Source organism: Corvus cornix, chromosome 6 (genome assembly GCF_000738735.6).
Source record: "Corvus cornix cornix isolate S_Up_H32 chromosome 6, ASM73873v5, whole genome shotgun sequence".
In the NCBI taxonomy this organism is placed as follows: Eukaryota; Metazoa; Chordata; class Aves; order Passeriformes; family Corvidae; genus Corvus; species Corvus cornix.
In genome coordinates, this window is record NC_046336.1 from 3,572,190 (window position 1) to 3,584,305 (window position 12,116).

The 12,116-nt window shown below is 52.8% G+C and overlaps 2 protein-coding genes across 3 annotated transcripts; both read right to left on the minus strand.

The window, feature by feature from the left end:
• Positions 1-105: 105 nt before the first annotated feature.
• LOC120410248 (PHD finger protein 7-like) lies at positions 106-2,841 on the minus strand. Of its 2 annotated transcripts, XM_039554506.1 has the most exons (8): positions 2,751-2,841; positions 2,437-2,528; positions 2,257-2,346; positions 1,905-2,029; positions 1,399-1,665; positions 1,069-1,182; positions 793-911; positions 106-623 (listed from the first exon to the last, which is right to left on the minus strand). In XM_039554506.1, exons 2-8 carry the CDS (start codon positions 2,521-2,523, stop codon positions 382-384), a joined length of 1,044 nt encoding a protein of 347 aa, XP_039410440.1. In that variant the 5' UTR covers positions 2,524-2,528; positions 2,751-2,841; the 3' UTR covers positions 106-381. The 2 variants fall into 2 exon arrangements, with proteins under 2 accessions (XP_039410440.1, XP_039410439.1); XM_039554505.1 differs by having other exon boundaries at positions 392-911.
• A 149-nt stretch (positions 2,842-2,990) lies between these two features.
• Positions 2,991-6,089, minus strand: LOC120410247 (PHD finger protein 7-like). The gene is made up of 8 exons (XM_039554504.1): positions 5,819-6,089; positions 5,460-5,551; positions 5,280-5,369; positions 4,928-5,052; positions 4,422-4,688; positions 4,092-4,205; positions 3,816-3,934; positions 2,991-3,646 (listed from the first exon to the last, which is right to left on the minus strand). The coding sequence occupies exons 1-8, from the start codon at positions 5,913-5,915 to the stop codon at positions 3,009-3,011; spliced, it is 1,542 nt and encodes a 513-aa protein (XP_039410438.1). The 5' UTR covers positions 5,916-6,089; the 3' UTR covers positions 2,991-3,008.
• Between the last annotated feature and the right edge of the window lie 6,027 nt (positions 6,090-12,116).

Sequence of the window (12,116 nt, forward strand, 5' to 3'; positions counted from 1 at the left end):
GCCAACGCTGTGGAAGAAGATCCCAGTCCCTTTCACTAGCAGTGGCCTGAAGAAAGGCCGAGTAAAATGACTGGAAAAGACGTGTGGGTTCTCCTAGTGTAAAAAACCTTTATTTTATTTCTACTCTACTTTGATGGGTGAGGGGGATGGGGGCTACAGGCTGGGCGACAGTGTGTCCTGCTGTGCTATTCATGGCAGGCAGTTGGGCTTTTTGGCCCGGCGTTGTTGCCGCCAGACATGTCTCATACGAATTGGCCCAGGCTGGGAGCGGTTGTCTGTTGTGGATCCGTGGAAGAGCCATGGTGGCCTGTATGGACGTCGTGGCCGTGCTGCCTGACTGTTGATGGCCAAAGCGCCTTCAGGCAGCGTCGACACTGCCTGTTAGGAAGTGCTGGGGCTGCTGTCATCGGCACTGTGGGCTGGGCCATCATCGATCCTGCGGCGTTTTGCAGGAGGGCTGTACGTTGTCCGTGATGGTATTTCTTCCTCAGAGTAGCGCCGCTTCAAGGCCTGCCGAGGGCGAAGGAAGCAGGTGCTGTTGAGGAGCAACACACCCTGGGAGGGCATTGATAATTCCTGGCTGGAAGTGCTGGGGCTGACAAGCTCTGGTTTGCCAGTGGAGCCTGCGAAGAGGGGCAGGAAGGTCATCAGGGTGGCCACGCAGGCCGTAAGCAGGAGAGGCTCCTGTGGTAGCCAGAGCTGTCCTGGAGCCAAGGCGTGCTGAAGGCCCTGCTGCCAGGCCCAGCCTGGCGCCTGTCCCCAGTGCGGGGCACCGAGTGCTTTGGTGCCTACCAGTCTCCGTGCCAGCACAGGTGTGGCACTCCCAGGAGTAGGTGCTGTTCCCCAAAGAGGAGCAGTGTCTGTGGGTGCCCTCGGCAGCGCAGGAGCTGCACAGCCTCAGTTGCCAGGGTCTGTAGGATCAAAGGAGGTACTGGTTGTGCGGACAAAGTGCCAGAGCAAGGGATGGCCTGGCCTGGCAGAGCCCTTGTTCTTAGTTCTACATCCCTGAGCTTGTGGGGAGATCTTAGGTCCTATTCAGAGCCCTGCATTGTTGCTTTGGCAGCTTACCCCGCTTCCTCCGTGTGCTCCCTGCCTCCTGGACAAAGGCACGTTTTGGCATCGCAGCGGCCATGCCTCTGACCTAAGGGTGTGACTGCTTGGACACTCTCCCATGATGGGGGTCTGCAAGAGAAGGAAGGGAAAGAGTTGAGCCCAGCTGACCCTGCATCAAGCAGATCCTGGCACTCCCTGCTCCGCTGCCTGTGCTGTTTCCAGCTCCTCAGTGGAGCTGCGGGCAAGAGGCATGGTACAGAAGGTGGCCAGGCCTGCCAGGGCAGTCCTTAGGCTGGCACTGCACTTGTGCTTGACACCTTGTGAGCTGGGAGGAGAAAACCCAACCTCTTGGAGAGTCGGATCCCCATGGTGAGCATTTCCATCATGAATGGCTCTTGGTTCAGGCAACACGGGCATCGGAAGCCGATGCCAGCATGCAGAGCCAGTCTCTGGACGCACTGCCGGTGGAAGCGGGCGTCTTGGCATGCAGGGCAGCCCATGGTTTTGTAGGAGATTCTGTTTTCCACGGTGTCCAGGCAGATGGTGCAGGTGTTGTCCTGGCTTGGACGAGCGTGCACTGCCTGCTGTGGGCGGTGCTCCCAGCAGAAGGACCTGTGAGGAAGATGGAAGAGATGGGCGAGGGAAGGTGGGAAGCGCAGAGTCCTTCCGCAGTGATGGCGATGTGGGGGGTGGAGCTGTGAGAGACCCCAGCCTCTTTGTGGGCTCTTCCCCAGTCTATGGCAGGTTGCTGGCAGCTGTCCCAGTGGGCTTCTGCCTTGCATGGCCACTGCAGATGGAAAGGGCTTGGAGATGAAGCCGGGGTCTCTGAGGCAAGGGCGGGCAGCCCTTACCTGTAGGCCCCGAAGTACTGGGTGACACATTCGCCGTCTGGGGCGCAGGGCAGGTGGAAGGTGCGGTCGCAGCCCGTCTCACAGCAGGTGATGCTGGCCCCCATCTTGTAGCAAATGAAGCAGCTCTGGAAAGAGCACCGCAGCCCCCTGAGTGTCAGGACTGGGGCTTTGTGGCTGCCCTGCGTCTCCGGGCAGGGAGCAGGATGTGGGCAGTGCTGGGTTAGAGCCCACAGAGCCACCTGCACACGAGGCTCTTGCATGTGCCAGGGCTGGGGCTTCTTTGCTGGGGAGCAGGAGGAGGTGCCTCAAGCCTCTCCTGGTGCCAAGCTCCCTGCGCCTGCGAGGTCCTCACCTTCTTGGCTGCTTCTTTGATGACGTGCCTGGTGTCTCCAACGAGAAAGTCTTCTGTGCTCTCTTGTGGGAAAAGCCCAGTGGCAAGAAGCTGCAGAGCAGAGAAGGCCAGGAGCTTGTTAGGTGAGGAAGGAAGGCCCCTCCTGGGCAGAAAGTTGGAGGGAGCCCCGAGAGAGCTTACCTGGCAGTAGTTGTGGACACAGAGTTTGAACTTCATTCTCTTGTACCCACAGATGTCGGTGTCTGCCTCGGTCCGGTGGCACAGCATGCACACTGGAGAGAAAGTGCCCCCGGCATGAGCATGTCTGTGGGGCTGGGCAAGTGTCTGTGCAGGATCAGCCCCAGAGCCCTGCTGGGTCTGTGCTGTGCTGGCTGAAGGGCAGGGTAGGTCAGGCACGGGTGCCCCAGCAAATGCCCAGAGCCTAGCCCTTTTGCAGAGCTCCTGCCTTGCCCTGGCATAGTTCTTGCCTGCTCACTGACTGCCCTGGTATATACCTGTGCCATCGATCGGGAGCTGTGGGGAGAGAGGCTTGTGCTATCAGTGGTGTCCTGCTGTGCTATTCATGGCCGGCAGTTGGGCTTTTTGGCCCGGTGTTGTTGCCGCCAGACATGTCTCATATGAATTGGCCCAGGCTGGGAGCGGTTGTCTGTTGTGGATCCGTGGAAGAGCCATGGTGGCCTGTATGTACGTCGTGGCCGTGCTGCCTGACTGTTGATGGCCAAAGCGCCTTCAGGCAGCGTCGACACTGCCTGTTAGGAAGTGCTGGGGCTGCTGTCATCGGCACTGTGGGCTGGGCCATCATCGATCCTGCGGCGTTTTGCAGGAGGGCTGTACGTTGTCCGTGATGGTATTTCTTCCTCAGGGTAGCGCCGCTTCAAGGCCTGCCGAGGGCGAAGGAAGCAGGTGCTGTTGAGGAGCAACACACCCTGGGAGGGCATTGATAATTCCTGGCTGGAAGTGCTGGGGCTGCTGTCATTGGCACTGTGGGCTGGGCCATCATCGATCCTGCGGCGTTTTGCAGGAGGGCTGTACGTTGTCCGTGATGGTATTTCCTCCTCAGGGTAGCGCCGCTTCAAGGCCTGCCGAGGGCGAAGGAAGCAGCTGCTGTTGAGGAGCAACACACCCTGGGAGGGCGTTGATAATTCCTGGCTGGAAGTGCTGGGGCTGCTTTCATCGGCACTGTGGGCTGGGCCATCATCGATCCTGCGGCGTTTTGCAGGAGGGCTGTACGTTGTCCGTGATGGTATTTCCTCCTCAGGGTAGCGCCGCTTCAAGGCCTGCCGAGGGCGAAGGAAGCAGGTGCTGTTGAGGAGCAACACACCCTGGGAGGGCGTTGATAATTCCTGGCTGGAAGTGCTGGGGCTGACAAGCTCTGGTTTGCCAGTGGAGCCTGCGAAGAGGGGCAGGAAGGTCATCAGGGTGGCCACGCAGGCCGTAAGCAGGAGAGGCTCCTGTGGTAGCCAGAGCTGTCCTGGAGCCAAGGCGTGCTGAAGGCCCTGCTGCCAGGCCCAGCCTGGCGCCTGTCCCCAGTGCGGGGCACCGAGTGCTTTGGTGCCTACCAGTCTCCGTGCCAGCACAGGTGTGGCACTCCCAGGAGTAGGTGCTGTTCCCCAAAGAGGAGCAGTGTCTGTGGGTGCCCTCGGCAGCGCAGGAGCTGCACAGCCTCAGTTGCCAGGGTCTGTAGGATCAAAGGAGGTACTGGTTGTGCGGACAAAGTGCCAGAGCAAGGGATGGCCTGGCCTGGCAGAGCCCTTGTTCTTAGTTCTACATCCCTGAGCTTGTGGGGAGATCTTAGGTCCTATTCAGAGCCCTGCATTGTTGCTTTGGCAGCTTACCCCGCTTCCTCCGCGTGCTCCCTGCCTCCTGGACAAAGGCACGTTTTGGCATCGCAGCGGCCATGCCTCTGACCTAAGGGTGTGACTGCTTGGACACTCTCCCATGATGGGGGTCTGCAAGAGAAGGAAGGGAAAGAGTTGAGCCCAGCTGACCCAGCATCAAGCAGATCCTGGCACTCCCTGCTCCGCTGCCTGTGCTGTTTCCAGCTCCTCAGTGGAGCTGCGGGCAAGAGGCATGGTACAGAAGGTGGCCAGGCCTGCCAGGGCAGTCCTTAGGCTGGCACTGCACTTGTGCTTGACACCTTGTGAGCTGGGAGGAGAAAACCCAACCTCTTGGAGAGTCGGATCCCCATGGTGAGCATTTCCATCATGAATGGCTCTTGGTTCAGGCAACACGGGCATCGGAAGCCGATGCCAGCATGCAGAGCCAGTCTCTGGACGCACTGCCGGTGGAAGCGGGCGTCTTGGCATGCAGGGCAGCCCATGGTTTTGTAGGAGATTCTGTTTTCCACGGTGTCCAGGCAGATGGTGCAGGTGTTGTCCTGGCTTGGACGAGCGTGCACTGCCTGCTGTGGGCGGTGCTCCCAGCAGAAGGACCTGTGAGGAAGATGGAAGAGATGGGCGAGGGAAGGTGGGAAGCGCAGAGTCCTTCCGCAGTGATGGCGATGTGGGGGGTGGAGCTGTGAGAGACCCCAGCCTCTTTGTGGGCTCTTCCCCAGTCTATGGCAGGTTGCTGGCAGCTGTCCCAGTGGGCTTCTGCCTTGCATGGCCACTGCAGATGGAAAGGGCTTGGAGATGAAGCCGGGGTCTCTGAGGCAAGGGCGGGCAGCCCTTACCTGTAGGCCCCGAAGTACTGGGTGACACATTCGCCGTCTGGGGCGCAGGGCAGGTGGAAGGTGCGGTCGCAGCCCGTCTCACAGCAGGTGATGCTGGCCCCCATCTTGTAGCAAATGAAGCAGCTCTGGAAAGAGCACCGCAGCCCCCTGAGTGTCAGGACTGGGGCTTTGTGGCTGCCCTGCGTCTCCGGGCAGGGAGCAGGATGTGGGCAGTGCTGGGTTAGAGCCCACAGAGCCACCTGCACACGAGGCTCTTGCATGTGCCAGGGCTGGGGCTTCTTTGCTGGGGAGCAGGAGGAGGTGCCTCAAGCCTCTCCTGGTGCCAAGCTCCCTGCGCCTGCGAGGTCCTCACCTTCTTGGCTGCTTCTTTGATGACGTGCCTGGTGTCTCCAACGAGAAAGTCTTCTGTGCTCTCTTGTGGGAAAAGCCCAGTGGCAAGAAGCTGCAGAGCAGAGAAGGCCAGGAGCTTGTTAGGTGAGGAAGGAAGGCCCCTCCTGGGCAGAAAGTTGGAGGGAGCCCCGAGAGAGCTTACCTGGCAGTAGTTGTGGACACAGAGTTTGAACTTCATTCTCTTGTACCCACAGATGTCGGTGTCTGCCTCGGTCCGGTGGCACAGCATGCACACTGGAGAGAAAGTGCCCCCGGCATGAGCATGTCTGTGGGGCTGGGCAAGTGTCCGTGCAGGATCAGCCCCAGAACCCTGCTGGGTCTGTGCTGTGCTGGCTGAAGGGCAGGGTAGGTCAGGCACGGGTGCCCCAGCAAATGCCCAGAGCCTAGCCCTTTTGCAGAGCTCCTGCCTTGCCCTGGCATAGTTCTTGCCTGCTCACTGACTGCCCTGGTATACCTGTGCCAGCGATCGGGAGCTGTGGGGAGAGAGGCTTTTGCTATCACCTTGCTCCTCGGGTACTGTGTCCGGCTGTGCCGTGTTGGATCTGGAACAGGTTGATGGCGAGTGCCTGGAGCGTCTCTTGCGCAGAACTGCTGGCATTCCTCCGCCTGACAGTTGTGCACCAGCCCTGAGTAAAGAGAGAGATGCGCGTGAGCTGTGTCAGAGGCACCAGAATCCTCTGACTTAGCCTTGTGCTTGAGCAGCCTTGGGCAAGCTCCTCCTCGGCGATGCTCTCCTCAACTCAGAGGGTTGTATTGATGTGCAGCCACCCTGCTTGTGTTTTTAGGCCAGGGTGATGATGTCACTGGGGCCATTGTGACATGGCCAACACCGATCTGTGGGCTCCTCCCATACCATCCTGAGTGATGATGCCCGAGTGGCGAGTGGTTTTGAGGGGATAGGATTAACTTCTCATGCGTCCAAGTTTTGCATTTGTGACCAAGTCAGTGTGGGTGACACAGCGCTGTGTGAGCCATGGCTGAGCAGCGAATGCACAGTGCCGAGGCCTGTCCTGCTCCTGAGGCCCAGCACCAGGGAAGCAGCCTGGGGGCAGCAGCTGCTGGCAGGGGAAATAGGTGGGACAGCTGATCCCCCAGATCCCAGAGAGACCCCACACGTGACACCGTGTCTGCTCAGCTGCACAACTGCAGCTTGCTGCTGATGCTGCTGGTCTCGGGCTGGCAATACATTGGGCAGCTGGTTGTGAGCCACTGTGGCCTTTTCATCACTTGTATGGTTCCAATTTGTTTATCTGATGGAAGTGTTTCAGCCCACAAGTCTTTGTCCAACAGTGATATCCTAAGCGTGTTGCAGACCAGGATGTGTTCAATGTCCCATCAGCATTCCCAGCCCCAATGACATGAGACCTGCCCAAGGCTGGTGTCTGCCCCTGCCCTGCCAGGCACTGAGCCCTCACTCACAGCAGTGTGAGGCCACGCCCTGGGTGTGGGGAATTGTGCCTGGAAAGCTGAGAGATGGAAAAGGGTCTGGGGGTGGTGGTTGACAGCAGCTGCAAATGGTGTGGTATGTTCCCAGGTGGCCAAGAAGGCCAATGTCAGCTGGCCTGTAGCAGCACCAGTGTGGGCAGCAGGAGCAGGGCAGTGCCCATCCCTCTCTGCTGGGACTGCTGAGGCACCTCAAATTCTGGAGTAAGTTTTGAGCCCCTCAGTATAAGAAAGACATTGAGGTGCTTATGTATGTTGAGAGGGGGAACAGAGCTTGGGAAGCATCTGGAGCACATGTTTGATGAAGAGCAGCTGATGGAGCTGTAGGTCTCAGCCTCAAAAAAGGGGGCTTGGTGGGAATCTTAATGTTCTACAACTGCTTAGAAGGAGGTTGGAGCCATTTGGGCGTTTGTGTCTTGTCTCAGGGAACAGGTTTGTTTATTTATGAAACAAACAGGAAATGTAGGAACTGAGTCCTGAGATGCTATGATGTAGCATGTGGTTTTGAATAAGTAAGAAGCAGATAAGAAGAGCGGTTCCCAGAGGTGGTCACTACCAAATGTCGTGCGGTCTGATAAGTGATAAGTGATCTTGTTAATTATTTATATCAGTCAAGAACTGTTTTAAGTCATGCTGAGTTTGGAGGCTTTTCAGATATGAAAAAGCTCTGAAGAACTCTCATACTCCTGGAGGTCAACTGCAGCCTTAATTTTTGTGTACTTAGGCTTTCATGCAATTTTGTCTTGGGGGACTGTACATGTGGAGCATGGCATCATTGTCCCAGCAATCCCAGAAGACCTGAAGGCAGTGGCTTTGTTCCCTCTTTGGACAGCTGGGATGTGCTGGTGGAGCTGCATCTGTGTGCCCAGATGGCACCCATATCCTGGGCAAAGTTTCTGTTTCAAGTGAGAAAAGAGATTTAGTCACATGAGGGGTAATACCATCGTACACACTCCTGATGTGAGAGACATACACAGAAACCCTCAAACAGCTTCTTTTTCCCATTCCTCACCCCACTGTAAAAGTGCTCTTTCATGTGGAACTAGAAAAATCCAAACCTTGTGTTTCTTGCAATGTCCATTCCATGGGGATAAGCTTTCTTCCTTTGCTATAGAATCTCATTTTTTCCTCAGATCCTGAATTCCTGACCTGTTTATTGGTACTGATCTGTTTACTGGTCTGCTGAAAGCAGGAGCTGCCCATGCAGTGATCGGATTTATGTGCCACCTTGCAGTCATGCCTTTAGAACTCTGGCAGTACACACTCAGATTTGGATGTGACCAGGTTTTTTTCTAGCGCAGATTAATAAAAATGTGTTTTGAGTCCATCTGACAGAGTTCCATGGAAAAAAAGAAATAGTGAAGGCTGAGAAGCAGTTGGCAGGAATTGTTTTAAAACCTTCATTTCATAGCAAGCTCATCATCAGCACAGGCGATATTATGGGCATGATTAAATAGTTAGTCATAGGTAAAAGCAACGGCAACAGTGATTCTTCATGTTATATCCAATTACATCATTCCTCCCAATGAGGTTCAGTGCAGTTCCCAATATTTTCCTTTAGGAAATACAGAACATAAATAAAACATTCTGCTGTGTAGCAAATGGCAACAGCAAATTTTGTAAGAAGATCTAAGAAAGAATGTTTTTTGTTAGAAAATTTGGAGTGAATGTTCTGCTGTTCATTTGTATTTATTCTTTCTCCAGGACAACTGGACTTTCCCAGGATGTTTTTCCTTCCCCAACTCCTTCTGTGCCTCATCCGTTACATTCTCTAAACCTCACCTAAAAGAAAATTTCATTCATTACAACTTCATCACCTTTAATTTCTAAAAGGTCTGTCTAATTATACCCTTAAATACCTTGGGAGAGGCATCTCAGACATTCTTGAGGCTATCTGGGAAGTTTTGGGTGTGTTTCCCGTGTCTGGGTGGCATCCAGGGGACTGCTTTTACAAGTGAATTGATGACAGGTTTTTGCCTGGGCACAGCAGGGATGGTGCAGCTCTGCCTGGGGAATCCCAAAATACCAAGTGAGCATGCCTGGCGTTGCATTTCCTACCTTCAGACCCAGCAATGCCAGGTTTTTCCAAGGGCAGGGGGAACATGTGTCTGTATGTTTTCTATTCTACTCTTCCAAATTTATGAAAGGCACAAGATGGGGGAATATCCCAGGCTTTTTTGCTATCTTAGGAAGTTGATCTGTTTGATGCCACCTGATGACATTTCATTAAGCAATGAACTGTTGGACATGGTTTTCCTAAGCCAGATGGAGGACATCAGAAGCAGTCCATTAGGCTGACTTGTATTCCATTGCCTGACACTCTGTCCAGGTCAAACTTCTACTCTTTTAAACCAAATTTATTCCAAATATGATTAGAATTATTGGCCCTATGGAAGGTTTATCCCAGCATAAAGCTAAGGGCTTTGAAACAAACCCTTTTATTAAGTGTAGGAAAAATGTGGCCTTTGCTGTAGACTGACAAAACCCAGGAGATCTTTTTTTTCTGAGCTAGAAATGTGCACAAATCACAGGGTTGGGAGAGGATGGCAGGGAGGGGGTTGTGGTTTCTTGGGTCTATGAAGGAAAATCTGCTTTTTTCCCCATTGTCTACTCAGCCCAGCTGGTTTGTATCACCTCCAGTAGTTTGCAAGGATTATTTACTTCTACTACTTGTAAACCATTTTCCTCTGTGCAAATCTTCCCTCAAAATGACCTTTTCTTTATATACAGATTACTCAGTCCAGCATCCTCTCAGGCCTAGGATGCATTGTGACTTCACTCTCTGTTATAATTTCCCAGATCTTATGAGTCTTGGTTTCCTTTCCTGGGGGGAGCCTTATGATAAAAATTCGTTATCTGCAGTAGCAGTGTTATAAACACATTTTAAGAAATGGCCAAATGAACAGTGAAACCCAATGCTACCTGCTGCTAAATACTGCTCTTCCTAGATGTCACAGAATCCTAGAGTGGTTTGGGTGCTGCAGCTACCTTTACCAAAGTCTCTGTCCATCCTGCTTCCCAAAGAGACAGTCTGGGCTATCCCAGCAGCCCCAGTCCCAGGTAACCAGCTGTACCCCTCCCTACTGTCAGACAAGCACACATAACTCAGTAAATGGCACACATTAATAACATTCCTGGTGAGTGCCTGGGCTTGCAGGTTCTGACTCAACACAACAACAACTCCTTTCTCATGAGGTGCCTGGGAGTAGTTGGTATTTGCAGACCTACAGGGCAAAAAAGAAGAGATTGATGTGCTCGTGTCAGCCCTGCCCTCACCGAAGATGGGCTGCAAATGCTACTGAGGCAGTAGTGAAGCAATCTGAAGATAATATGTATAGTGATAAATTAATTGCAGTTTAAAGGTTGTTGGTTTTCCTTTACAAATCCCAAAGAAAGCAAGAGGCACTATACGTAACACAGATGGTATATTGTCAGGCAAGGAAACAGAATTAAAGCTTGCAAGGATTCAAATCTGGGTAAAGGAAAACCTCTGTCATGGAGTGGAGGTGGGGGATGGATACCAAGAGAATCATTTAAAACTGTTGATTTTTTCATTGCCTGTATGTCTGTATTATTGTCTCTGGGGTCACGAGCTTCTCCCCAGGGGTTTTGTGGAAACCGTGCAGAGTTTTGTTTCTCTGGGGAAGAGTTTTCAGTGGATAAATGCACTTTTACTCTCACCCCCCAATTTATCACCCAGTCTGCGCATTATCTGAGTGCTCTGGTGCTGTAGTGTCTTGGAGTCCTGTCTGTTTGGCTTCTTCTAAAGTCTGCCCAAAGTACCCAAACAACACTGCCCACATGTCAGTGCCTGTGTGTGTGTGTGCAGAGCCTGTGTGATTTCTCCCTGCGATCATCTCCTGGCTGAGGAAGAGGAGAGGCTTGTCACAGCAGGCTCCTCGTGTGCCTCTGCACATAGCCCTGCGAGGAGTCAGCTTTCCCTCACAGCTCAAAGCTACGAATCATGCTGAGCCTGGGAGCCAGCAGAAGCTCAGGTACACGTAATTAAGGCACTCTTAATTCAGGGGGCAGGTTCTCCCTCCCTATAACCTTACAGCAGAGGTGAATGTTGCAGTGATACTGCATATCGCATTGCTTCTGTTTTCCCTTTAAACACCTGACTTGGGGGCTCCTCTCGAACAGTGACCTTTCATTTCCCACTAAGTATTTTCAATCAAACCAGAGATTTAATTTACTACTACATTCAGGGACTCTTGAATAGGACTATTTTGCTTTCTCCAGGAACTTCAATAGAAGGAGAATTTTTTTTCAATGTTCCTGTTTACTTTTTTTTTTCTCTTTCATATCAAATGAAATATCTTCGTATAAATTGATTTTAAAGTACTACTTCAAGGTAATAACCAGGAGCTGGAGGGAAGTAGTGGACCAGTAAGGAGATGATTTGCTTCCAGGGCTGTTGGTACTGACCATGTCACCCCATGGCAGCCTCTCTACTGCACAGGGCATGGTTTCTGCCCAGGACACTCAGAGTGAATCCCCAACTGAACTCTCACAGGCAGCAGGTTCCCTCAGCAGGAAGGCAGACCTTCAGGATACTCTGAAGTAGTGAACACCTTTTAATTCTTGGATGGTGGTGTTTCACTATGCAGCTCTCCAGTGCTGTCAGTAAACTGCTGAATGCTTTGCAAATGCAACTCCTTGTTTATCCTTCAGTCACACTGGTGCTGGGTGATGGAGGTAGAAATGTGTTATTCCAGAGCTCTGCTCCTCAACCAATGAATGAATACCTTCACAAAGGAAAATACTTGGCAATCTAATACTGTTGGCAACACTTTTCCACACTCCTATAATTAGACAGGTCCTAACTGAACTGTGTGTAGGAGTCTGGCTAGATCTGGAAATAATAGGTTTCTTCTCTAGATGCCCTTCTCTAAATGGGCACTGAGTATTTTTGTTGTTTACAGTGATTATTCACTCTTACTGCATGCCTAGGTTTCAGCAGCAGCAGCCTTCCTCCTGCTCAGTGTTTCCCCCCAGAACTGCCATTCTGACTTCAGAATAAGTTTCTGGTGAAGCTGTAGAAGTTCGAGTGTAATCAGCTCAAGGTTGTTTAACAGGACATCTTACTGCAAATATTTGGTATTTGGGCAGGATAAAAAGATCATAGAATCATGGAATACCCTGAGTTGGAAGGGGGGACCCACAAGGATCATCCAGTCCAACTCCTGGCCCTGCACAGATACCCCAACAGTCCTACCCTATGCATCCCTGAGAGTGTTGTCCAAATGCTCCTGGAGCTCTGGCAGCCTTGGGGCTGTGACCACTGCCCTGGGAGCCTGTTCTGAAGTACAGGACACATTTTACAATGCTGGAAGTTGGTTGAGAACCAGGATAT

What these genes read in the sequence shown, in the direction of transcription:
- LOC120410248 (XM_039554505.1), bottom strand. Translation starts at nt 2,523, where the DNA reads ATGCTGTGCCACCGGACCGAGGCAGACACCGACATCTGTGGGTACAAG. An exon ending in GGGATCCGACTCTCCAAGAG is followed by an intron (nt 1,183 to 1,398) that starts GTTGGGTTTTCT and finishes CTTCTCTTGCAG; the next exon opens with ACCCCCATCATGGGAGAGTG. An exon ending in GAGCACACGGAGGAAGCGGG is followed by an intron (nt 912 to 1,068) that starts GTAAGCTGCCAA and finishes TTGATCCTACAG; the next exon opens with ACCCTGGCAACTGAGGCTGT.
- LOC120410247 (XM_039554504.1), bottom strand. Translation starts at nt 5,915, where the DNA reads ATGCCAGCAGTTCTGCGCAAGAGACGCTCCAGGCACTCGCCATCAACC. An exon ending in CACAGTACCCGAGGAGCAAG is followed by an intron (nt 5,552 to 5,818) that starts GTGATAGCAAAA and finishes CTTTCTCTCCAG; the next exon opens with TGTGCATGCTGTGCCACCGG. An exon ending in GAGCACGCGGAGGAAGCGGG is followed by an intron (nt 3,935 to 4,091) that starts GTAAGCTGCCAA and finishes TTGATCCTACAG; the next exon opens with ACCCTGGCAACTGAGGCTGT.